Source organism: Sabethes cyaneus, chromosome 2, assembly GCF_943734655.1.
Source record: "Sabethes cyaneus chromosome 2, idSabCyanKW18_F2, whole genome shotgun sequence".
NCBI lineage: Eukaryota > Metazoa > Arthropoda > Insecta > Diptera > Culicidae > Sabethes > Sabethes cyaneus.
This window is the reverse complement of record NC_071354.1, coordinates 48,626,650-48,652,546: the sequence shown is the minus strand read 5'-3', so window position 1 is coordinate 48,652,546 and position 25,897 is coordinate 48,626,650. Positions and strand designations below refer to the sequence as shown.

At 43.5% G+C, this 25,897-nt stretch overlaps 2 protein-coding genes across 3 annotated transcripts; both read left to right on the top strand.

Annotated features, from left to right (window-relative positions):
* The first annotated feature begins 7,315 nt into the window (after positions 1-7,315).
* Positions 7,316-9,752, top strand: LOC128733732 (aarF domain-containing kinase 1). Its single transcript, XM_053827500.1, has 3 exons — positions 7,316-7,456; positions 7,962-9,229; positions 9,303-9,752. The coding sequence occupies exons 2-3, from the start codon at positions 8,015-8,017 to the stop codon at positions 9,642-9,644; spliced, it is 1,557 nt and encodes a 518-aa protein (XP_053683475.1). The 5' UTR covers positions 7,316-7,456; positions 7,962-8,014; the 3' UTR covers positions 9,645-9,752.
* Positions 9,753-15,045: 5,293 nt separating this feature from the next.
* LOC128733733 (uncharacterized) lies at positions 15,046-15,874 on the top strand. 2 transcript variants are annotated; one of them, XM_053827502.1, is made up of 3 exons: positions 15,046-15,458; positions 15,519-15,575; positions 15,636-15,874. In XM_053827502.1, exons 1-3 carry the CDS (start codon positions 15,112-15,114, stop codon positions 15,778-15,780), a joined length of 549 nt encoding a protein of 182 aa, XP_053683477.1. In that variant the 5' UTR covers positions 15,046-15,111; the 3' UTR covers positions 15,781-15,874. The 2 variants fall into 2 exon arrangements, with proteins under 2 accessions (XP_053683477.1, XP_053683476.1); XM_053827501.1 differs by having other exon boundaries at positions 15,516-15,575.
* The last annotated feature ends 10,023 nt before the right edge of the window (positions 15,875-25,897 follow it).

Here is a 25,897-nt window from a genome sequence, read left to right as displayed (position 1 = left end):
CTCATCCCAACACCTGGCGGACTGCTTCAGGCCATAAATACTTCGACGACAAACGACAAACTTTCTTCTCCTGACCGCGAACCACGTAACCAGGTGGCTGACGCATATAAATTTCCTGATCGATTTCACCATTCAAATACGCCGTTTTCACATCCAGGTGCCTTAACAAAAGTTTATCTTTTCCAGCTAAAGCTAGCAACGTTCGCAACGTAGCATATCTTGTAACGGGTGAGAAAACTTCTTCGTAGTCTATGCCAAATCTTTGCGAATAACCTTGTGCAACTATTCGTGCCTTGAATCGTGTAACTTCACCAGCTTCGTTTTGCTTTATCTTGTAGACCCACCGACATCCGACTATTTTCTTATCACGCGGCAAATCGACGAGCTCCCAAGTATCGTTCTTCAAGTGCGAATCAATTTCGTCGTCCATTGCACTTTTCCAGAATTCAGATTCAGTAGACTTAACAGCTTCGTTGTACGTTGATGGTTCTTTCACCATGAGAGTAGCAGAACCCACAACGGAGTCCGAGAAACGCTTTGGCATCTTGCCACGATTGACTCGTGTCGACGGTCCATCGTCAGGATCGGATCTTGAATAGCCCCCTAAAAACGGCAAATCTTCAGTCGGCTCCTGCTTGATTGTCAACGGATCATCTAAACCCTCGAAGTCATTCGACGCATTCATATCGAAAAACTATTCACATTCACTTTGGTTATCGACATCGTCACCTTCACTTTCATCGAAGTCATCGGCAAACTCGGGATCTTTCTGGTTACTCGTTTGGTCTACATTACTCATAGGCAGCAACAGATTATCACTACTCGAACAATCAGGTATTCTACTCTTCCGGTACACATCCTCCTCAAGCTCTAAAAACTTGGCATCGCGACTAATAGTCACCTCCTCTGTTTCAAGATTAACAAAACGGTACGCTTTGTGTTGATCTGAGTACCCGATAAACGTCAACTTACAAGCTTTGCTGTCAAATTTTCCTCGTTTGGTATCCGGAACATCGTTAATTGCATTCTGATACCTTTTCTTAAAAAGAAACTTTTCAACTTATCGTTGCAATATTCACCGCCACCGTCAGATCTAACTATATTTGGTTTTCTACCGAAGAGTTTCTACGTACCTTACATACTCCATCAGTCGATCTGCAGCATCAGATTTCTTCGCAAGTAAGTATACAACAGTATACCGACTGTAATCATCGATGACAGTCATTAGAAAACGGTTGCCACTAGGTGTCGCTGTATGCATGGGACCGCAGAGATCCGTATGTACCAGCTCCAAAACTTTCGTTGTTTTCCTTTCAGATTGCTTCGGGATAGGCGTTCTTGACAATTTTCCTTCCAGGCATGGTTCACACGTCAAGCGAATTCCGCAACCCTTCAAGACCATTCCTTTGCCAAGGTTTTCTTTGTACACCTTTTCAACGGCTACTGGCTCTCTATGACCAAATCTTCTGTGCCACTTGTCGTGTCCGTCGGTTATTTTCAACCGAGTCCTCCGAAACACGGAACAACGTCCGTCAAAGTCTACGTTTGTCCAAAAACTGCTCTTGTTCAGAGCATGCTATATCATGCTACAGTATGCGTAAGTCTCATATTGAACGATTCATTTCTCTCCTTGTCTCTTATCGTTCGTATGACGATATTCTTCCTATGCAAGGGGTTTCAGTTACACTCAAGTAAATAATTCAGTTTCATTAGATTTATTTTACGCTGATTCATCTAACTCGGCTCGTTCCCTACATTCACCCCCTCCTCTACTCTTCTGATTATTTAACCAAAAAATCTCATGACCATCATTTTTGGCATCAGTATCGTTTTCATCATTACCACTATCAATTTCGTCATTACCATCATAATTACCATTATCATCATCATAATTAAAATCGTTAACATAATTAAAATCATCAAAACGTTCAAAATCATCATCATTTACGCCATCGAAATAATTAATATCAACATCGTCATCAAATAGTCATCATTATCTAAATCGTCAACATTATCCACGATATCAAAATCATCAGCATCATCCAAATGATCATCATCCATGTCAACAAAACTAACATCATTAAAATAACCAAATCGTCAATATCGTATGCATATTTTTGACATTACCATCATCACTTACGTCATTATCACTATCATTTTTATCATTATCGTCATCATTTTCTATCATCAATACTATCATTGTCATCATTACCATTATCATTTTCGTTATTATACCCTCATCAAAGTCATTACCATTACTATTGTGGCATTACCATCGCCATTTTCGTTATTAGCATCATCGCTTTCATCATCACCTCAATTAGTTTCGTCTTTACAATCATCACTTTCATCAGATTCGTCATTTGCCATCATCATTTACTTCATTTTTACCTTTATATTCGTCATTACAGCCATCACATACGTCAGATTCGTCATTACCATAATCATTTTCCTCATTTTCATCATCACTTTCGTCATTACTATAATTATTTTCCTCGTTGCAATCCTTAATATCACCAGAATCAGTTTCGTCATTACCATCATTATTTCCATCATTATAATCATCATTTTCATCATCACCTCTCAGGGGAACCTTCGCACACAAGCGATTTTCTGCAGGTCAGATCAAACTACGCATATTAGCGTGTTTCAGTAAACTATTCTACCTTCCCAGAGGCACGCGAATCACACACGAAGCATATGTACAAAGTAGCCCTCACAGAGGCAGCTAAAAGATATCAGGATCAGATTCGTGTTTTTTGACCAATTTCTAAGCCTTTGTTATACAAAAAAAAGGTAAAAACTATCCGCAAGATGGATGTTCCAACTGCTCACAGTTAACCAGGAACGAAATGCGCAAAAGTATCTTTTCGACTTTCTCAAATGGACGTTTGCCTGACGCCAGTAATACGCGCATACCAGCGTATTGCAATAAAGTCAGACGCGCTCAAGCGAGTTGCTAAAAGTCCCTCTCAGGGGAGCTATCGCATTCAAACGAATTTTCACTGCGTTCCCAGAGGCGATCAAACAACGCATACCAGCGTGTTTCAGCACGCGAATACACACAAAGCATGTGCAAAAAGTAGCCCTCACAGAGGCAGCTAAAAATAACCAGATGCGCACAAGCATCTTTTCAACTTTCTCAAATGGACGTTTGCCAGACGCCAGTAATACGCGCACACCAGCGTATTGCAATAAAGTCAGACGCACACAAGCGAGTTGCTAAAAGTCCCTCTCAGCAGGGATGCCACATATAATTCTGTGTTTTTTGTTGAAAAAATCTGACAATCTGTACGGCGAGGAAAAATATCTGTGCAAAAATCTGTCCAATGCAAAACAATGAGAGTGAAAGAGATAGAGAGTCATTTTGCTGACTATTTCCGTCTCTTTCACTCTCATGTAAAAGCTCAAAAATCTGTTTAATCTGCGTAATTTGGCGAAAATCTGTATTCTGTGCATACAGATTCTGTACAGGCGATTTCTTTCAAATATCTGTTATACACAGAATAATCTGTGCATGTGGCAACCCTGCCTCTCAGGGGAGCTATCGCATACAAACGAATTTTCACTGCCTTCCCAGAGGCGATCAAACAACGCATACCAGCGTATTTCAGTAAACTATTCTGCGTCTGCCTTCCCAGAGGCACGCGAATCATACGCACAAGTATGTACAAAAAATAGCCCTCACAGAGGCAGTTCAGCAAACAACCAGATGCGCACAAGCATCTTTTGAATTTTCCGAATAGGCGTTTGCCAGACGCCACTATATATAGTCAATTTGCTATACTCACTATTTGGGAGCACTACGCCAATGTCGTGTCCGTCGGTTATTTTCAACCGAGTCCTCCGAAACACGGAACAACGTCCGTCAAAGTCTACGTTTGTCCAAAAACTGCTCTTGTTCAGAGCATGCTATATCATGCTACAGTATGCGTACGTCTCATATTGAACGATTCATTTCTCTCCTTGTCTCTTATCGTTCGTATGACGATATTCTTCCTATGCAAGGGGTTTCAGTTACACTCAAGTAAATAATTCAGTTTCATTAGATTTATTTTACGCTGATTCATCTAACTCGGCTCGTTCCCTACACCACTGGTGTAAACAAACTTCATTGTGCCGCTTTTCCCCAGCTGTCATTGCAGCTTCAGTAAGTTGTAGACAATACAATCTTCCAATACGAATGCCTTTAGCAACTGCTTGTTCAGCACTATTACGAATCAAACAATCGTCTTGTTTAAATACGACAGTGAATCCCTTCGCGGTTAATTTCGAAACAGCCAACAAACTACTATTCAGAGACGGTACGTGTAAGACGTCTTTCATAGTAATCTCGATATAATCACCACCACCATCTTCGCAGCTGATTTTACAATCACCAATTCCGGCTGACTGAACCGTGGTTCCATCTGCAAGCACAACATTCAGACCATCATTTTCCGTAAACAGTGTAAAATTGCTTTTGTCGTTCGTCATATGACTGCTAGCACCGCTATCGATCACCCAACTATTTCGAGCTTGCCCGCCAGCCATGAAAAGAATAGCACCCACTCGCTCTGCAGTCGCCTGTTTAGCTTTCGGGACAAACTTTTTCTTTTCATCAATCTCCTCTTGCTTTTGCTTAGCAAGGAACAGCCGGCAATTGCGACGCAAATGCCCCTTTTTCTTACAGAAGAAACACGTCTTCTCTGTGCCGACAGATTTAGCAGCAGGCTTAACGCTACTCTTCATCGCCTTTGCATCCCCGCAATGACCGCCTTCACGCTCTTTGCGCCGTTCAAATTCTTCAAGCAATTTCGACTTAACGAGCTCCTCTGTCAAGCCACCATCAGGACGATTTTCTAAAGTTGTCACTAATACATCGTAGGAATCAGGAAGACTTCTAAGAATCATCGCAATCTTCAGCGTTAAATCCAATTCTAATCCTGCATTCTCTACTCTCTCGAACAAGTCTTCTAAATCAAACAAGTGGCTTTCAAGGTCACCACCTTCATGAAAATTCAAATTACATAGCCGCTTGAGCAATGAGACTCTCGAGGTAATCGTTACTTTCTCGTGGTATTTCTGCAGCTGATCCCAAAATTCACGCGCACTGCTGGCTGAATTGATTGTCCTCAATGCACAACCCCATGGTAGCTTTTGCATTCTTATCGTCCTTGGTCCACTGTGCCGTTATCGGTTCCGGTTTCACTGTGTCGACAACATACCAGAGCTCTTCTCGAGTAAGCAGCATTTCCATCCTGAACTTCCATGTTTGCCAGTTCAGGTTGTTTAATTTCGCGAATTTGCTAAGAGTATCCATACTGCTTCCACTAAACGCGCACCGACCACGAATGAAAGCAAATTTTTCAGAGAATCAACGGAACGAAAAACATTTACCGAACGGACGCGAATATTCGCCACAAAACTCACTGTTCCTTCAACCTTCACTGGGCCAATTAACCTGTGGGCTTGGCGGAATAGATTCGAAGTGGATTATCGTCCGGCGGAAGGATAAACACGGAGTTATTACGGATTATATCGGAACGATAAATAAACACAGCCATGCGGTGCGATTACGAAACGGAAACATGTATTCAAAAAAGGATGATGCAATCTCATGTAATTAGTTAATAGACACTGTAGCTTTAATAGACCGGCAAGCAGGGAAGTGCTGCCAGTATTGAGGGGCTAACCGTTGTTCTCCTAACAAATATTTGATCCGTTGTAGACCGACCTTCGACGAAGCCGGCTTGATAAGTTCCCACAAATCTAATCGCAATTGGTGATAGACGGCGGAAAATGATTTGGGACAGCACTTTATAGGCGGCATTGAGAACGGTGATCGCTCGATTTTTTTTTCCATGTGTGGACTCATTACTGCGACCAGTATAGTTGATCTATTGTAATATCGCCCGGGTGTTTGCTGTATGACCTGCACTGCATTTCTTTTTGCTATAATCGCTATTGAGTGAGCGATATGCTTATTAAATTTTATGCGTGCTTGCGTGTATTGGGGTTTACCCTTCCTTCAAAGCTTAATCTACTTTACCCACTTATTCCTCGCTGCCAGCACTATCCCATATTATAGCCGTCCCTGGCGAGGACTCATTCGTACCTCTGACCAGTACACTTAACTATAGGAGGGACATTTGCACTGTTAAGAGGCTTCAGAGGGTAAATATAGAATTCAGCACGAAGGAAGGGTAAATGGAGGGGCCTGAGAATAAACCCATGCTAAAGTCACTTGACATCGAGAATGGCTTGATTCTACTAAGATTCGAACCCACGACCACTCGCTTGTCAAAGCAGACTCGGTAACCTTGCGGCTACGGAGCCCCCCGTGATCGCTCGATAGTTCCACAGTCCAACCCGCTCGATAGTTCCACAGTCCAACTTGTCGCCCTTTTTATAGATCGGGCAGATAACCCCATCTTTCCACTCCTCCGGTAACTGTTCCGTATCCCAAATTCTAGCAATTAGTCGGTGCAGACAAACGACCAGCTTTTCTGGTCCCATTTTAATAAGCTCCGCTCCGATACCATCTTTTCCAGCTGACTTGTTGTTCTTTAGCTGCATGATGGCCTCCTTAACTTCGCCTATCGTTGGGGCTGGAACCTCTTCCCCGGTTGTCGGTTTGTATACTTCCTATGGCTCCTTTTGGAGACAGTATGTCACGTCTTGTCCCGAAACGTGGTAAAACAAATTCTTTTATTCATACGACCTATTGTCACCACATGGTTGGATTTAAGAATTCTAAAACTTGCCAAGAAAAGGTAATCAACTCCATATTGCTCCAGAAACGTAAATAACCACTTCTAAAGGCATTATTTTCAACAAATTTTGTGATTCTTTCTTTTCCAACAAGGATACTAAATTGCTACAGCTATTATACCTATGACCAACAATAATCTGGTTATATTATAACATAGTGCAATGCATTTCCAATAATTCGAACAAAACTGGCTTTAGTTTTCAGAGGACGCATAAGCCATGCAAAAGGGGTGATTACGCCATTACGCGATCTTCTGAAAATTAAAGCCTGAAATAATAATAAAGTCCCAAATTTATACGTGTACAACCCGTTGTATGCAGTTTTATGAGATTTTCCTCTCGCTTAACTTCGGCGCGTCTCATTTCACGTGTCTCGTCGCGTTGTTCACTCGCTTCGCTTCTCACCAACGCTTGTCAAAAATCGGCACGACCGCACGGCATGCATGTGTGCGTATTCGCTTATATACTAACCAGGTTTCATTCATTTCGACCATTCATCTTCTTTTCATCCTGCTCGAAGATTGCGGACTGTTGCGTGTGTACATCTTCATTCACAGTTATTCGCAGGTTTTAGCTTTAGTAGCTGAGCTGCGTGCTGGAATTTCTCCTTTTCGTCAAGGAAGATGAAAGCAACGTGACCTCAGCTGCTACTAGAGCTGATTAATTTAAGTGAAAAGTTAGTTTTTATCATATTTTAATTAAGGTGAGTGCATATTGGGGGACATTACTGATGTATTTACGTAAGCATCAAGTAATAATTGCCAGTGCATTTGTTTACCCTTGAGTAGTGGTGGATCCACACTTTGGTTTATGTTTGCGCATAGCATGATCAATGCCACGCAACTTTTACTAGGTAGTGCTGTGCTATGCTATGTGGTAGAAGAATGTACACGAAACGAGTTTGTCTCCGGGTCGGGTTGAATGATGTGTTATTTAGCATTACAAGAAGACCGACCGCGTGGTGTTGGATCCGGTACCTGCTCGCCACTAGAGTCGGAAATCGATGTCTGATTTGTTGACCAGAAAAATGATATCATTACTTAAACAGGTGGTGGGTTCGTTAACAAGGTCATACATTGTGGTGCATTGTAAATAAAAGAAAGTGAGGGAAAAGGGGTCGCGCATGAATTAATGTACCTGTTTGGTTGTTATAATACAGAATACATTCGTTACATATATAAGAGCTAAGATTTACTATCTTTTTTCAGATACCTCATGAACCATACTAGCATATTGTTACCCTAATATATCAGGTGAAACCATGTGGCCCACACGGCGGTTGATAAAATACGGCTTAGTCGGTGGATCCCTAGTGGGAACCGCACTAAGTTTACACGCCAACGATTATGACCTTAACTCGATCGGAATCGTCCGACTGGGTCGGGCTGGTATTACAGTTTTCGACATTGCTGCCACCTACAGAGCAAATCTTTACAAACAGGAATGGCCCGATAAAAAGGATCCAGCTTACCTGAAATTGAAAAGCGAAACTCATAAGCTAGCTGCTGAAAAACTCCTAGAACTGTGCCGGTCCAACCGTGGTGTGTACATCAAGGTGGGTCAGCACATCGGAGCGCTAGAGTACTTACTTCCGTACGAGTACGTTAATACGATGAAAATTCTGCACAGCAACGCACCACAAAATCCCATCGAGGACCTGTACAAGGTGATACGTCAAGATTTGAAGGTAAATCCGGAGGATATTTTTTCTTCGTTCGACGCGGAACCACTTGGCACGGCATCGTTAGCTCAGGTTCATAGAGCGACCCTTAAGAACGGGACCGAAGTAGCCGTAAAGGTGCAGCATCCCTATGTGAAGGGAAACTCATTGGTGGACCTAAAAACGATGGAAGTTTGTGTGAAACTAGTCTCGTGGGCATTTCCAGATTTCAAATTTCAGTGGTTAGTAAAGGAAACCAAGCGAAACCTTCCTATAGAAATGGATTTCGAGCACGAAGGCCACAATGCGGAGAAGGTAGCGGTAATGTTCAAGGATTATCGTTGGTTGAAGATCCCGAAAATCTTTTGGGAGTATACAACATCTCGAGTGCTAGTCATGGAGTTTTTACAAGGTGGTCAGGTTAACGATCTGGAATATATCAAAAAGGAACAGTTGGATCCATACGATATAGCAAATAAGATTGGACAGCTCTATTCCAACATGATTTTTCTGAAAGGTTTCGTTCACAGCGATCCACACCCTGGTAACATACTGGTGCGCAAAAGTGAAAAGGGAGATACCGAAGTAATATTACTCGATCATGGTTTGTATGCAACACTAACCGAAAAATTCCGTTACGAGTACTCTAAGCTGTGGCTTAGCATACTGAAGGTGGATCAAATGGGTATGAAAAAACATGCTCACGCACTCGGAGTGGAAGGAAGCATGTGGGGTCTGTTTGCCTGTATGGTTACCGGACGGCCTTGGAACTCGGTAATCAGTGGAGTCGATAAGGTCAAGCAGGATGAAAGCGAGGTATGATCATATTATATGTTTATCTAATTAGCAACCAGCACACCTATAATGGCCCTATCGTTTTCTTTCGCAGAAAGAGATGATACAGAAGGAAGGTAAGCTGGTTATTCCGCACATTTCTGATGTACTGGAAAAAGTCGATCGACAGATGCTACTGGTACTGAAGACGAACGATCTAATCAGAGGAATTGAAACGACGCTCAAAACGCAAAACCGCATGACCGCTTTTTGGGTTATGAGCAAGTGCTGCATCAAAAGCGTCGGGAATCGGGAATACTTGGAAGCGCCAGATCCATGGCGGAAGCTTTCAACCTGCCTGCGGGAGAACTGGGCAATTCTGAAGCTGAATTTGTACTATCTGTACCGAGGACTCGTCAGCTTTCATCTGATGTCAGCTCTTAAGATGATTTTCTAGGAATTAAAAAAAATTAGGTCGAGTTGATGCTCTCTGAAGAATAAAAGAAACACTGCGTGTGCGATGCGTGCTTTGATGGTGATGGGAATAAAATCGGTACTCGATTTATACAAGAAGAAAGCTGTTTGCTTGCCTGGTGGCTTTGAAAAATTGCTTGGTAGAATTCCCGAATTAACCAGAAAATTGAAAGAAAATTCCATTTAATCTGCTGCTCTAAGTAATAGCACCTCTTCAGTGGGACCAGCTACGGGGGCAGACCGTCGACTGTAATTCAGTCTCATTTCATTAATTTATTATTCATATGGCCCCATAGGGAATCGACTTAATCAGCATAAGCATTAGACGGCATATCAAACCTCATTATAAAAATAAGAAAAGTTTACCTAAAATGCGGGCTTGACGTAGGACTAAGGATGGTGATATTAATGGGGCTTGTGAATATGATTGCTTTTTACGCGTAGCTTTTGACTATCAATAAATAGTTTTGAATTCCTACCTTGAACTGGAGGCTAATTAGTTACCGGCGATCCAAGATATTTTCATGTAGGCCGTGCCTACGGCAAATGATGTTGGTAGCTTCGGATAATCTAGCGCCATTCTTCTTGTGTTCACAAACTTACAATCGTTATAAGCATGCAAAACCTAATTGTACTTACTTTTAAAGCAAAATTTATCTGAACTTGGTTGCACCAGCGTTGAAAACAAAATAAACAAACTACTATGTGATCATGGCAACCGTACCACATGTCAACCACAAGACAAAGATAGTGACGTAGTTATCGGTCACTTTGATTGTTTTCACTGTACGATTAAAGAGCGTACGCTGTACGCTCATCCTTTTTTTTTAACGAGTAGGGAAATCTGCTATCAGACACCTGAGAAGACAACTCAGGGAGTGGGGTTTGGTATCCCGACCCCCCACTGGGGCGTGAGGATCCAGACCCACTAAAACCCTACTCGAGTCTCCGGCCTCAATCCCCCCTGGCACCACCTTATCGGTATTACTTCAGGGAGGGGCTATTGTGCTTAACGCACACTCTTAGATAACTACTGGACTATGGTAGTTAGGCTGTTTATTCGCCGTTGATCGGCTCTCCAGTGGTTTTGTAGCTCGAGTACAATCTGGGTAGCAGCCGCATTGACCGCTCCCCAGACGTCCGAGCTAGAACACATCCTTTGGACTAAGTTATCCAGAGTAGTGTCCTGTCCGCTCACTGCCATCATGTTGCTTCTCACGCCCGCGAAACGAGGGCATATGAAGAAAGCATGTTCTGCAGTTTTCTCAACGTTCACGCATTCGGGACACGCGGGGGACTCCGCATGCCTAAACTTGTGTAGATACTGTCTAAAACAACCATGCCCTGACAGAATTTGTGTCAGGTGGAAGTTGACTTCGCCGTGGCGCCTGTTGACCCACCCGAATAGTTCCGGGATAACTCGATGTGTCCACCGGTCTTTTGTGGAATTAGACCATGTCCGCTGCCATGTGATCATCGAGGCCGATCTTGTGGTACTCCGTATGCCTCTACCTCCACGTTGGTTGAAGCACTCTACGTCCTCGCTGATGATTATACCACAGACAAACAGACAAGACACTCGCGATAATTCCATCGTCTAATCAAAAACCACTCATTTTTCAAAAAAGCATGTTTCGCAACATGGCCACAACGCGGCGCGCGTGTGTTGCTTCGAGTTTTCAGTATAAAACCATTCAAATGTACAAAACCCTACAGCATAAAACCTTCTTGCAGGCATAGTCGACGTGGCTCCCGAACTTGAGCTTGTCGTCGACCATGACTCCCAGGAGTTTTAGGGACCGCGTTGACGAAATAGTGCAGTCCCCGGCGCTGATATTTGCTTGCTGCACCGACTTGCGGTTGTTCACCACGATAACCTCCGTTTTATGATGCGCTAGCTCCAGTTTCCTGGATCGCATCCAATCTTCAACAATGCTTATAGAGTGGGCAGCCGTCAAGTCTACCTCTCTGATAGATTCACCATAGACTTCGAAGGTGATGTCATCCGCAAAGCCGATAATCACCACCCCTTCCGGGAACTTTAGCTTCAACACCTCGTCATACATGACGTTCCACAATACCGGGCCCAGTATGGAACCTTGCGGAACCCCTGCGGTGATTGGAACGCACTTCTGACCCTCCTCCGTGTTGTACCATAGCACACGATTCTGGAAATAATTTTCCAGGATCCTGTACAGCGACACCGGCACGTTGGCTATGGAGTCCCAGCTAGCGCTATTAAACACATTTCTCACGTCGAGGGTGACAACTGCGCAATAGCGAATACCTGTCCTCTTGCGCTGGATCGCCACCTCGGCTGTCTTAGTGACAGACAAGATGGCGTCCACCGTAGATTTGCCTTTTCGGAAGCCGAATTGATTCCTTGACAGACCGTCTGTACCCTCAGTGTACTGTACGAGTCTGTTAAGGATAACCCTTTCCAGTACCTTGCCGGCAGTATCGAGCAGACAGATCGGGCTATATGACGAGGGGACACCCGGAGGTTTTCCCGGCTTCGGCAATAGGACTAATATCCAAAAATTAAATTAATTTTTCCACTTGATATCCATGTGCATTATTTAACATATTAGGTTTACCCGATAACTAGGCTGTGCGGCTCAAACGTCTGCCCATAATCTCAGCTTTAAGATCAGGCATCTGGGAACCACGCAGCATCGCACCCCCTAGCTTAGCTACTCAATAGAGTATTACCGGGTATGGTCACGTGGAGGCACTAGGGAGGAACTTGGGCTGGCGAAAGCTATGTTGGACGCTTTCTCGTTTGCCTACCCCATTTCCGCGTTCGCTGTACGCTTATCCTGTGCTTTATTATCATTGCATTAGAACGGCAGAAATGGTAGGAATGAAACCTATCTATTGCCAGGAAAATTCTATTAGCTTAAACGCGGCTTTTTTTTATTGAACGTGTCATTGTGAAGCATTAGTGGCCTAAACGTGTCTAAATCTACTATCTGTAGTCAAAACAGGTCTAAAGAATTAAAAACAAAATAGGTATTTGGCAGAAAATTGAAATTTTAAATTATTTTAAATCAAGCATTTTCGATTGTATGACATTTGCCCGAAAACCACTTGCCAGAAAATTATTTGCCAGAAATTTTTTGTCAGAATGAACCAGTCCCCAGAAAACCATTCCCCAGAATGAACCATTTCCCAGAAAACCATTCCCCAGAATGAACCATTTCCCAGAAAACCATTCCCCAGAATGGACCATTTCCCAGAAAATTATACTCTGTCTCCCAGGAAACTTCACCAGAATGGACCATACCCCAAAATACATGTATTTGCATGAGCTTACCTGAAATTTGAAACAATGAAGCGTTTTATTGGTTCTTGACTCTTTTTTTTTTGTATGTCAGAAGGGCATTGGGTTAAAAGGCCACTGCGACAGTCTTAATTATCGTCTTTTATGGTAGACCCCGATTGCTGTACACAGTTTACGTACCGCTCATACCCATTGATGAAGTTGAGCGGGATAGTTGTAATCCTGTGCCCCAATTTGGTACTACATGGTTTATAAAGCCAATGGCTGTTTTGGGATTTAGGTTCCATACGTGATATGGAGTAAGAAGGAAACTTCCGAAGAAGAGTACATTGTTTCCGCAAGTTCCTTTAATTTTACCGGGAACATGCAGAAACAAGACGTGTGATGTATTACTGAACTGTCAAAAATGCCGTTCAAATATTACGAACATGTCCGCCATTATGGCTCGTAAAAAGCTGGATACATGGATCAAGTGTATGATAAATACTTGAAACAAAAATGTTTCTTGCTGTCTAGTTTTCGAATAATTTCCTATTAACAGTTTCCCTAAAATCAGCTTGTAGTAATTTGGGTTTAACTATTACTGTTCGGAAACTGCGACAGCATGTTCGGCCTACTTATTGAGTATATGCTGTCCTTACTCGCTATCGCTCGTTCGGACTCAACTAAGGGATAGCCCCTACTAGACAGTAAACCTAGGAAAATGCTTGCACCTAAATTGAGGTGAGGTGAGGGGGGGCAGCCCCCCCGCAGTGGTCGGCGCTTCCGACGGCGGGTCGCCGGCGAACACTCGCGGCCTACGGCCGTCTCGCCCTGAATCATCTAGGAAACCTTGCTACTAAGACGGCAAATAAGTCACACTTTGTAATGAGCATAACTTATTTGCATTTAAGGGAAAGAAAAAAGGATTTGTAGTGCAAGTAATATATTTTCTTTTGTGTATGGCCACGTAAAATCCAATGTCCCGCTAACCAATGCAAATAAATACCATAATAAACCATATACCATAAGCAGCAGATCTTAAGAAATACTTTTTTCTTTCCTTCGTTATCCCATATTCTGCTTAAACGCAAAAGATTAACTTTTAATTGTTTTTATGACGGTCAATGTTAACCTTAAGAATATATTCTTATTAATGGATGATATTATTCGAAAAAAGTTTTTAGGAAAAATTTAATTTCGGGAAAGAAAATATCGAGAGAACGGGACAAAGAGATGAAACAGTCTATTCGGGAGAGTTGTACTACGCGTAACGCTACTAGACAGTAGGATCTTTGCAGTAACTTCGTAATTATCCTGTACCCCAATTACCGATTGCGGAATCTGTCGATAAAGAACGGCCAAGTCTTACGAAGTTTATAATCCAAGGCTTTGCTTTGTACTACGCGTAAAGCTTTTTTAGGAAAATAGTATACTCTGGAAAATGGAAAATTGTTTTCGGGGAAAAATCGTTTTCGGGGAAAAATCGTACGACTCTTCTGCAGATTGATATATTCCGCAAGATGGTTTTCACCAAAATGCGAAAAATGGTTCCATTTATTAAATTTTTTGGAGAATAATCTATTCTGGGAAATGGTTTTCTGGCGAATGGTACATTCTGGGAAAAATATTTCTGGGGAATAGTACATTCTGGGAAATTTTTTTTCTGGGGAATGGTACTTTCTGGGGAATGGTTTTCGGGCAAATTGCATTCTGGCAAAAAAAATCTGGGGGATGGTTTTCGGGCAAATGTCATACAACCGCATTTTCAAAATTATCGTACGGGTTCGGACTGAAGAGTTCTAGAATTGGACAAAATTTTGTATATGTTTATAGCTAATCAGCTTTATAACACAACATAATTTATTTTATTTTAATTAAAACGCTAAACAGTCAAAACCGTCAAAACACTTAGAATAAAGTTGACTTTTTGCTTTCATTCATGTGAAGCGCAAGCACATGTTGGTCCCTTTGTCATATACCGTGGATGTCATATACCTGGGTTTGTATATAACGCTGTCCGGTGTAAAGCAAGGTTAGCTCGACAGCCGAGTGTAAACATTATTCGCGCTGATGTCATCAGAATCGCTATCGTAAACTGTATTCCAGTAAAATTATATTTACCTATTTCAAATTAACGCGTGACTGTTTACCGTTTGTAACGCGCGATATTGAAAAGCCCTTAACGATGGTTAAGTGTAGCGTAGTTGGTTGCAAAAATTACGAAAACAACAAGTACGGTCCGAAGAAAAAGTTTTTTCTTTTCCCGAAAAACAAAAACTTGTGTGCTCTGTGGGCGGAACTGAGCGGCGGTGGCAGTCAGGTGAACACAAATGGGACCAAAATATGTTCCGACCACTTCGTGGAGGACGACTATCGGCTGCAGGATATTCTGCTCAATACTGAGTTTGGTAAACGGATGCTGAAGAAAGGAGCGGTGCCGAGTCAACTGTTACCCGTGACCATTGAGGAGCGTGAAATCGACGAAAGCGAACGGAAAGAAATTGTTCGGGAGGCTATCGATGAATACGACCGGTAGGTATCAATGAAGTTTTTATGGTTTTATCCTATTATAAAAAGAATTTATTTTAGAAGTTATTCACCAAACCGCCAGACACGAGATGTAGCTGTTCAAACCGAAGTTAGATCTGAGTAAGATGCTTCGAATTTAAGGTATAAAATACTTCGCTTTAACATCACTATTTTTTGTAGATATGGCTTGGAACAATCCTATCGAAAAGAAATTGCCGCCTTAAAAAAGGAGCTACAACTTGAACGAAACCTAAAGTTAGCCCTGTATCGGTCACGACCGGCAAAAAGGCGACGAGGTCCGGTTGATGCCAACAGCTTTGAATAACAGACTGCAGCACATTTCGCTGTGCTAATGTACTACAAGTTTGAGCTAGTATAGGATAAAGAAACTTAGTCGACGTCTCAAATCATTAGTTAAATATTTTTAACATCTATATTATAAAACTTTAAATATAACTGTAAATATAGTAACGATTATTCTTATGAAATTATCATTACAAAGCTAAGTAACTTATGTTCCCAAAGTGTTGGAGCTGAAATAGAAACTTACAAGCTGAATGTTTTTGATTCTCGTGAACTATTTTTAGCTGCCCGTTTAGGCCACATATCTTCACTGAGGGTGAAGGGTTGCTTCAAATACATAGCATCAAAAGATTTACTCTGAAAGTTGAAAATTATTTTACTAAAAACCTGTAACAACTCCCAAGTGAGTTGTTACCCCGAATACCCGACAAACAGTAGCAACACGAGACCCGGACTTCATAGCAAGGTCGGCGCGTTGCTCTGGACAAACTGGAGAAATTTCGCGATACAATTTTCCACTGAAATACCCAATTTGTTTGGAAAAAGAAAAATGTGTACCTATTCTATTGTCCAGTCGAGGCTCATCGAAATAAAAATACGAAGGACGAAAATTTTATTTTCAATATTAGCGACGGTGACGAATTTCTATGGGTGAAACTGGGTGGAGTGCTGAAGTAATGCTGCAGATGTTGGTTGATTCTGGGTGCAGAGAAAAACATCATCGATGATAAATCTTGGAGTTACCTGAAAAGTAAAAATAAAAGCAGCAAGGCGGACAACGAGTAGTATCCTCTGGGTAGAGAGAGCCAAAGAAGTGGGCGTACTTTTGATTGGTCTTCCTAGTACTCATGGGGAAAGATCAGTTAAGATAGAAGAGAAGCGACCATTTCCAAAGAAAGTATTCCGATCGATAAATACGATACATCAGTTAATGCCAACACCCTCGGCATCTTCCCATCGCATTGAGATCGAGGATAAGATACACTCTTTTTTAGTTAATGATATAAAGTTCCGTACCTCGAAAAAGATGCAACAGACAAAAGTGACCACCGAAAATTAATTTTAAGTCGAATATTTTTGAAACTCTCAGGGAATAAATAAACACATATTAGCTATGTTTCTGAAAAGTTGGTGTTGTCTGACTGATTGTGGAATTGTCCGAAGCTATATCGAATCCAAAAACAAATTGTTCCGAAACTGACGACTGGGTTTAACGGGGCAGGATATAACGCCTAAATATAACAAAAGTGCCGTACCATTGCTTCAAGCTTAAAGACTTTATAATAAAAGAATACTGTTATCCGCTTGAGCATTTATTATACGTACTGATTGCGGACCAAACCTTTGCGATTTACATAAGATGGACCCAAACCTACTCTCTCAATGACTGAGCCACTACTCCATGATCCTCTCCTAGGCTAAATACCCGTACCTTATATTTAGCGCACTTTTAGCCACTCTATTTTCAAATCCTGACTGTTTTCGAAGACCTTCCCTGTTTTTCCCTTGCCGAAGAAAAACGGCAGGTCCATGAACTCTCCCAAATCATTTTCCGGCGACTCTCGTCAATTGTAAGCCGATTTGTTGAAACTTATCAAGCCAGCTTCGTTGAAGAATGATCAGTGGCGGATAAAATAATCACGCTGCGGTAGACCTCCAAAAAGTCCATGAATACAGATTTTCCACGCACAATTTCTTCATTGATTTCATTGATTGAAGCAGGCTGCGTATGACACCATCGACCATAAAAGGATATTTTTTCCTGTATGGACTCATCACTGCGACCAGTATCGTTGATCTATTGTGATATTGCCCGGGTGTTTTCTGTATAATCCGCGCTGCATTTTATTTTTGCTATAATCGCTATTGAGTGAGTGTCATGCTTATTAAATTTTATGCGTGCTTGTGTGTTAAATGGGTACCCTTTTCTTCAATGCATTCTCTACTTTATCCACCTCGTTCCACATATCACCGCTGTCCACAATTATAGCCATCCCTGGCGCAGCTAACTCGTGCATTTAGCTATAAGAGTCAGTTTTGCACTGTCAATAGGCCTTATCGGGGATAATACAGAATTCAGCAAGAAGGAAGGGTAATGAGGGGCCTGAGAATAAACCTATGCTAAAGTCACTTTGACATCGAATGACCTGATTCTACTAAGATTCGAACCAACTGCTATTCGCTTGTCAAAGCAGACCCGGCTATGGAAAATCATGGACGAGAGCAGCATTTCCGGGGAGAGATGACCGAACTGATAAGAGCTACGTAGCTACGTAGAATGATACACAATACTGTTTACAAATTTCTGGCGGATAGTTGAGTACACTCGAATCCTCTCGCTGTTTTAAAAGCCTGAAGGCCTCTTCTACTGCTCTACGGTTAATTTCGATGATATCGAAGTCATCCGCAAAACCAAGAGGCTTGTGAGATTTCGTAATGATAGTCCCGTTCCTTTCTACGTTTGCTCGTCGTATTGCACCTGCCAAAGCCATATTGAATAGTAGGTTATAAAGTGCATCCGCTTGCCTCAATCCATCCAACGTCACAAAAGCGGTTGATGTCTCACCCGTTATAGGATTCTGATTTTGTCCAATTCAGCGTCGCACGAATCTAGATCTAGACCCAGGGCTTAAAAAGGGATCGCAAGTTGAATGTGACTGCCGTGAATGCGAACTTTCCGCATTCAAACTCCGATTTTTGAACGATCATTTGACCGTTTTTTTAATCCAGTCAAACTGCCGCTTGCGCTGCTGCTGTCGTACAATTCATGCGGCATCTCAGCAAAAGCAAACAGTCAATCTCCCGTTTTGCTTTGCGCTTTGAGAATATAAACTGCAAACTGACTGGAAGCATACGGTGACGTATTTTTTCGTTTCTCTTTTTGTCTCCAAATCGGCTGCTCACAGTAATAATTTGTCAGCCGGACGTCGGTCCGACGCAAGCAAAATATTCGTTTGTATTGGACGGAGTCCGACCGACTTCTTCCATGCACATGTAGTGGTTGTTTTTTTGTAGTATTGAATCATACGATTGTGCGGTTGCTTTTCGTAGCGTGGTGATTGCCAGTCATTTGACTGTTTTGCAGTCATTCGCTGCTCCAAACGGTAAAGGCAACTTGATCGAAACGAAAATGTCAAAAAGTTTTAGAAGCCGTTCGTTCTGCAGCGTGCAGTCGGCGTTTGACTGAGCAAAATGCCAGTTGTGTTATGCATAGCATTCGTATTCCACCTCTAAACGGACGGTGTGAACTTGAATGCGCGTTGGTGTGACTGCGGTAGAAAAAAAGGATCGGTCGAAGCCCTGTCTAGACCCAACTAGATACTCGCTGACGGACTTTTAAGTAGAATTGAGCAATAAGCCTCGATAGCTTTTACACTCGACTCGATGTTCTTTTTTGAAAATAGGGCAAATGAGGCCATCCAACCACTCCTCCGGCATTTATTCTTCCTCCCAGGTCCCAGATCTTGACAATGAATCCGTGAATTTTTTCGTACTCCCCGCTTGCTCCCAGCTTCTAGAAGTTCAGCCGAGATACCGTCCTTCCCAGCAGCCTTACCGTTTTTCAGCTCGCTGATTACCTTCTCTTTCTGTGTTGTTGTTGTTGTTGGTGTTGTTGTGTTGTCCTCCTTCCTTTCGCTCACAGTACTTATCCTGTTTCTGCTGACCACCGTGTTTACCTTTCCATTCAACAATATCTGGAAGTACTCCTTCCACCTGACAGCTACCGCCGTTTTGTCAGTAAGCAGGTTGCAAATGCTAGCATTATCAATGTACAGAAATGGCATGGTACAGTTCCTGAACCTCACCGTCCAAGCCGGCGTTTAGACCAGCAAATCCGTACGGTCGCACAGAGCCTCGCGCTTCGAGGAGATCTCGCGTTTAGTGATGACTAGAGAAAAATGTTTAAAAAAAATTAGTGGACAATCCCTGCCTGCATGCAACACAATTAGCTTTTCAGCAATATTTGCATGATTTCTATTGTTTCCTATTCTCTTTTATTTAAATGCAGAATGTAACGTGTTCGCTGCTGCTTTGAAATGGACATAACGTGCCAAACGACTCGCCTCAACTTACACGCCGATTGTTTACGGAATCTTTGATCAAATGAGCACTTAGTTCTTTTGAACCAATGAGATCTCCAAGTCCGGATGGTATTCTACCCATTTTTACCCTAACACCCGCTGCTCTACTATCCTTGTAAACACCGCTCATCCGACGGGTACGGGATCTGCCTCGAAGTCGTCGGTCTCTGTCGGATTCTCTGCTAAATATTGTTTTCGCCGGTCTCTCATCCGGCATCCTTGCTACGTGGCAAGCCCATTCCAGCCGGCCGTGTTTTAATCGCTTCACAATATCCGCATCCGTCACACTCCTTCGTCTACTATGGCCAAGAGTACGTCGGTCACTCTCTTTCAACGTCCACGCTTCGTAGCCGTAGAGTACCGCCGGGAAAATTAGCGTCTTATAGAGCCCGCGGTTGGTAAACGGCTTGGTAATGCGTACCATCGGTGCCTTGTGCACTGGGCATAAAAGACCCCACAGTGGTTCACAGCCACTGACCTAGCAACTCCTACTCCTACCCATTGGCGGAACTAGCGCTCATTTCTAGGGGGGGCTATAGCCCCCGGAATTTTTTTCAACCGTTTTATTTCGTCGGCATATTAAAATTTAATGCACATTAATGCCTGGAATCTTATAACAGTCATGCAAATAAACGTTACTCTGAAGTTTTTCGTACCTATAGTTATCTAACTATTGGTTTTTCAAAAATTAAAAAACTTAGTCAACTTTTCTAGGGGGGGCTAAATCTTTTCTAGGGAGGGCTTAGCCCCCCCTAGCCCCCCCCTAGTTCCGCCAATGCTCCTACCTCCTCGTGGTACCAGCCGGGATACGAGCAACCTCGGTGGAGATCGGGTAACCAACCCCGGTGGAAACCAAGGTCGTATGCTGACAGGGGAGGAGGGCTCCTTCGAGCTACGTTGGCCCTCCGGCGATACTGTGGGGTTGGTTGCGGGCTTTGCAAGCCTGAACCACTAAAAAACCAAAGCAATGGACTCCGTAAGTAATAATAATAACTCTAATCGGAACAATCGGCAAAGACCCAGGCGACGAAAACGGACTTACGATTGGAAATTAGGAACATGGAACTGTCGGTCTCTAAATTTCCTCGGAAGTACCCACGTGCTTTCTAAAGAAGTGAAGAGCCGGAAGTTAGACATCGTAGCGCTGCAGGAGGTATGCTGGAAAGGAACGATGGTACGTACGTATAGAGATGGTCATACCATCTACCAGAGCTGCGGCAATACACACGAGCTGGGCACAGCTTTTATAGTGATGGGCGAGATGCAGAAGCGGGTGATCGGGTGGTGGCCGATCAACCTCCGAATGTGCAGATTAAGAATCAAAGGCCGATTCTTCAATATAAGCATAATTAGCGTGCACAGCCCTCACCTCGAAAGTACCGATGATGACAAAGACGAATTCTACGCACAGTTGGAGCGTGAATACGACCGCTGACCAAGACATGATATCAAAATTATCATCGGGGACTGTAATGCTCAGGTTGGTCAGGAGGAGGAATTCAAACCGGTGATTGGACGGTTCAGCGCCCACCCGCAAACGAACGAAAACGGCCTAAGACTTGTCGACTTCGCCGCCTCCTAGAACATGGGCATACGTAGTACCTTCTTCCAGCATAACCTCTACCATCGGTACACCTGGAGATCTCCCAACCAGACAGAATCACAAATCGACCACGTTCTAATAGATGGTCGGCACCAGGGCCCTACAACGTCACCTTCAATTGCAAAACGTCACTCAACAATGAAGCAGTGAAGCTTCGGTTTCTACAGAAGCAGTACTGCTTCAGTTTCAAACTGGCTTCAGTCAGCGTCAGCGAAACGGGTTTCACTTCATCATGACAATCGGTTTCAACTTTTCATTAGTACTTTTCTATCAAATATTCAGAAGAAGACCAGCAACTATGAATGCAAATGAATTGAATTTGAGTAACAATTCCTACAGTGCAACGCATATTAAAGTTAACCTTGTTAATGCCAACAAATCGTACCTGACTTTCTGCCGTCGTCAATTGAAACAGTCACCAACTTCAACTGAAGCTTGCTTAAAACGTTCAGTTCAACAAACGAAGCAAGTCACTTCATGTATGAAGCGAAGGTAAGAGAAAGTCAGTTTCATTTATTTGTTTCGACGATGCCGGGCCCTGGTCGGCACTTTTCAGACATTATCGACGTCAGAACCTATCCGGGTGCTAACATTGATTTGGATCACTACCTAGTGATGGTAAGGATACGTCAAAAACTATCTGTTGTGAACAACATACGATACCGCCGCTCGCCACGGTATAATCTAGCGCGACTGAAGCAACCGGAGGTCGCCGAAAACTACGCGTTATCTCTCGAAACTGCGCTGCCGGAAGAGGGTGAGCTGGATGAAGCCCCTCTTGAGGACTATTGGAATGCCGTGAAAACAGCCATTAACAGCGTACCGGAGAACATCCTAGGCCGTGTGGCACCGAATCGACGTAACGAATGGTTTGACGAGGAATGCCAGCAGATATTGGCTGAGAAGAACGCAGCGCGGGTACAAATGCTGCTTAGAGCCACCCGTCAGAATGTGGAGCGGTACAAACAGAAGCGGAGGCAGCAAACCCGACTCTTCAAGGAGAAGAAGCCCCACCAAGAGGAGAAGGAGTGCCAAGAACTCGAGCAGCTGTACCGCTTTCACGACAAACGGAAGTTCTATCAGAGACTCAACGGATCTCGCAAAGGCTTCGTGCCGCGGGCCGAAATGTGCAGTGAGATAAAGATGGAGTTATCTTGACTGACGACCGTGCGGTGATCGAAAGGTGGAAGCAGCACTACGATGAACACCTGAATGGCGTGCAGGCGGAAGACCAGGATAGCGGAGGAAGTGACCACATTGGTGCAGCAAGCGACGAAGATGTGCCACCCCCATCGATAAGGGAAGTTAAAGAAGCCATCCAGCGGCTGAAGAACAACAAAGCAGCGGGAAAGGATGGTACCCAGCAAACACCAACTCCTATATCAATGTACGAAACTTATCGTTATTGACTTTTAATAAATTCAGGATCGTAAATATAGCCTAATAAAATACACACAGGTTTATATTCTGTCGTATTTGACGATAGCAAGTGATTGACCTGCGATTTCCAGTACAGAATTGTATAGCGTTAGAAAACTAATCGCCTTGAGTCGGATCTTATCGCATACAAAGACTTATGAAGTTGAATTATTATCGTATATTTTGTAGTACGTATATGGCCTCCAAATTAGTACGCATATGCTAGTTATGTGCATCAGATACGATTTTTCAGGGTATATATAGAGACATATAACTCATTTGTTACTCTGATATGCATATGAAAATGTTTGCTGGCTATTGGAGCGGAACTTATTAAAATGGGCCCGGACAAGTTGGCCGGCTGTCTGCATCAACTGATTGTCAAGATTTGGGATACCGAACGACTACCGGAGGAGTGGAAAGACGGGGTTATCTGCCCTATCTATAAGAAAGGTGATAAGCTGGATTGTGAGAACCACCGAGCCTTCACTATCCTGAATGCCGCCTACAAAGTGCTGTCCCAAGTCCTCTTTCATCGACTATCGCCAATTGCCAATAGATTTGTGGGAAGTTACCAGGCCGGCTTCATGGAGGGTCGGTCTGCAACAGAACAAATCTTCACCCTGCGGCAGATCCTCCAGAAGTGCCGCGAATTCCGAGTCCCCACGCATCGATTTCAAAGCCGCATATGATAGCGTAAACCGACAAGAGCTATGGAAAAGTTTGGACGGAAACGGCTTTCCGGGTAAGCTTACTAGACTTATCATGGCTACGATGGATGGGATCCAGTGCTGTGTGAGAATCTCGGGTGGATTGTCGGACCCATTCAAATCTCGCAGGGGACTTCGACAAGGAGATGGTCTTTCTTGCCTACTATTCAACATTGCGCTTGAAGGTGTTATAAGGCGAGCGGCGATCGAAATGCGGGGCACGATTTTAAATAAATCCAGTCAATTTATCTGCTTTGCTGACGACGTGGATGCTGTCGGCAGAACATTTGAGGCGGTGGAAAATCAGTACACCAGACTGAAACGCGAAGCAGAAAAGATTGGATTGAAGATAAATACGTCTAAAACGAAGCCCGCGCTGACGGGCGGGACCGAGCGCGACAGGGCTCGCTTGGGCAGTACCGTGGTAATCGACGGGGATGAGTTCGAGGTAGTCGACGAGTTCGTATACCTTGGCTCACTGGCAGCAGAGGACAACAATACCAGCCGTGAGATTAAAAGACGTATTATCAGCGAAAATCGGGCCTACTACGGACTCCACAAACACTTGCGGTCGAACAATTTGAGCCCCCGTACAAAGTGCACACTGTACAAAACGCTAATTAGACCGGTAGTCCTCTACGGGCACGAAACGTGGACACTGCTAGAAGAGGACCTTCGAGCACTCGGAGTTTTCGAACGGCGGGTGCTAAGAACCATCTTTGGCGGAGTGCAAGAGAACCGTGTATGGAGGCGAAGAATGAACCACGAGCTCGCGCGTCTCTACGGCGAACCAAGTATTCAGAAAGCTGGACGGATACGTTGGGCAGGACATGTTGCTAGAATGCCGGACAACTATCCTGCAAAAATGGTTTTCGCATCAAAACCGGTAGGAACAAGACGCAAGACGCAATCGCAGGTGGCAAGACCAGGTGGAGCGAGATCTGGCGAGTACTGGGTGCCCGCGGAACTGGAGATCAGTTGCCATGGACTGAAACAGATGGAGAAATTATACTGCGCAGGCCTTGTCGTAAGACGTAAGGCCAATTAAGTAAGATCCCGGGTTTTGTACGGAGTTGCAGGTTACGGGACCACAGCTGGCTACGTAATCCGTAAAAGGCCCTGTTGGTGGCCGCTATCCGCCTTTTTACTTCATGGCTCATCGTTATCACATGTCACTAACGTACCAAAGTAAACAAATTCATCGACCACTTCAAACGTATCTGCATCTATCACCATCGTAGTTCCAACATCCGCTGTCGCTCTCTACCAGTCATTATATACTTTGTTTTGGTAGAATTTATGATAAACCCTAACCTCGCAGCTTCCTTCTATACAGATGCGTATATGCTTCTTTCACAGCTTTACGGTTAACACCGATGATATCGATGTCGTCCGCGAACCCTAGGAGCATATGAGATTTCGTAATGATGGTACCGCTTCTTTGTACACCTGCTCTTCGAATTCTTGCTAATTCGACAGTCCGTCACCTTGCTTCAAACCATCTAACGTCACAAACGAGTCCGATGCCTACCCGCTATCCTGACGCTTGATTTTGAACCATCAAAGGTAGCACGTATCAGCCTAATCAGTTGTGTTGGAAAACCATGTTCGAGCATAATCTGTCACAACTCATTTCGTTTAACTGAATCGTACGCCGGCTTGAAGTCTATAAACGAATGGTGAGTCTGTAAATTGAATTTCCGGAATTTATCGAGGATCTGTCGCAAGATGAACATTTGGCCCGTCCCTCTCGAAAATCGCAGATATTCGCCAACAAAGGTTTCCTGCAATGGTCTCAGTCTGAGAAACAAGATGCTTGAGAAAATTTTGTATGCAGAATTGACGACAGTAATGCCTCGATAATTGCTGCATTCGAGTCGATGGCCCTTTTTGTAAATAGTGCATATGAGCCCTTCCGGTTGGAAGGACTGGTTAGTCCATAGGTAGTTCCTCGTCAGTCCATACCTTCATACCATAGTATAACCTGATGGATTGTACAATACAGCCGTTCGCTTTCGACTTTCAAAAGTTCGGCGGGGATGCCGTCCTTTCCAGCTGTTTTGTCGTTTTTCAGCTCTTTCGCTGCTTTTTTAACCTCGTCCAGATTTAGTGGTTCAACAATCCGCTGTTCTGTTGGCCGCTGTCATTTTCTGGCATTAGGCGTCAAACCAGCTGTTACGCTGTCTTTCACGCGTCGTGCCCTACTACCTCTCAGCCCATTTATATCTTTTCTTTTGATTAAAGTCCCTAGAAAAGGAAACCTAACTGAATGCAGGAAACTAGCGTGGCATCACGTTGCTTTGTATTACTCTAATAGTACTCTGT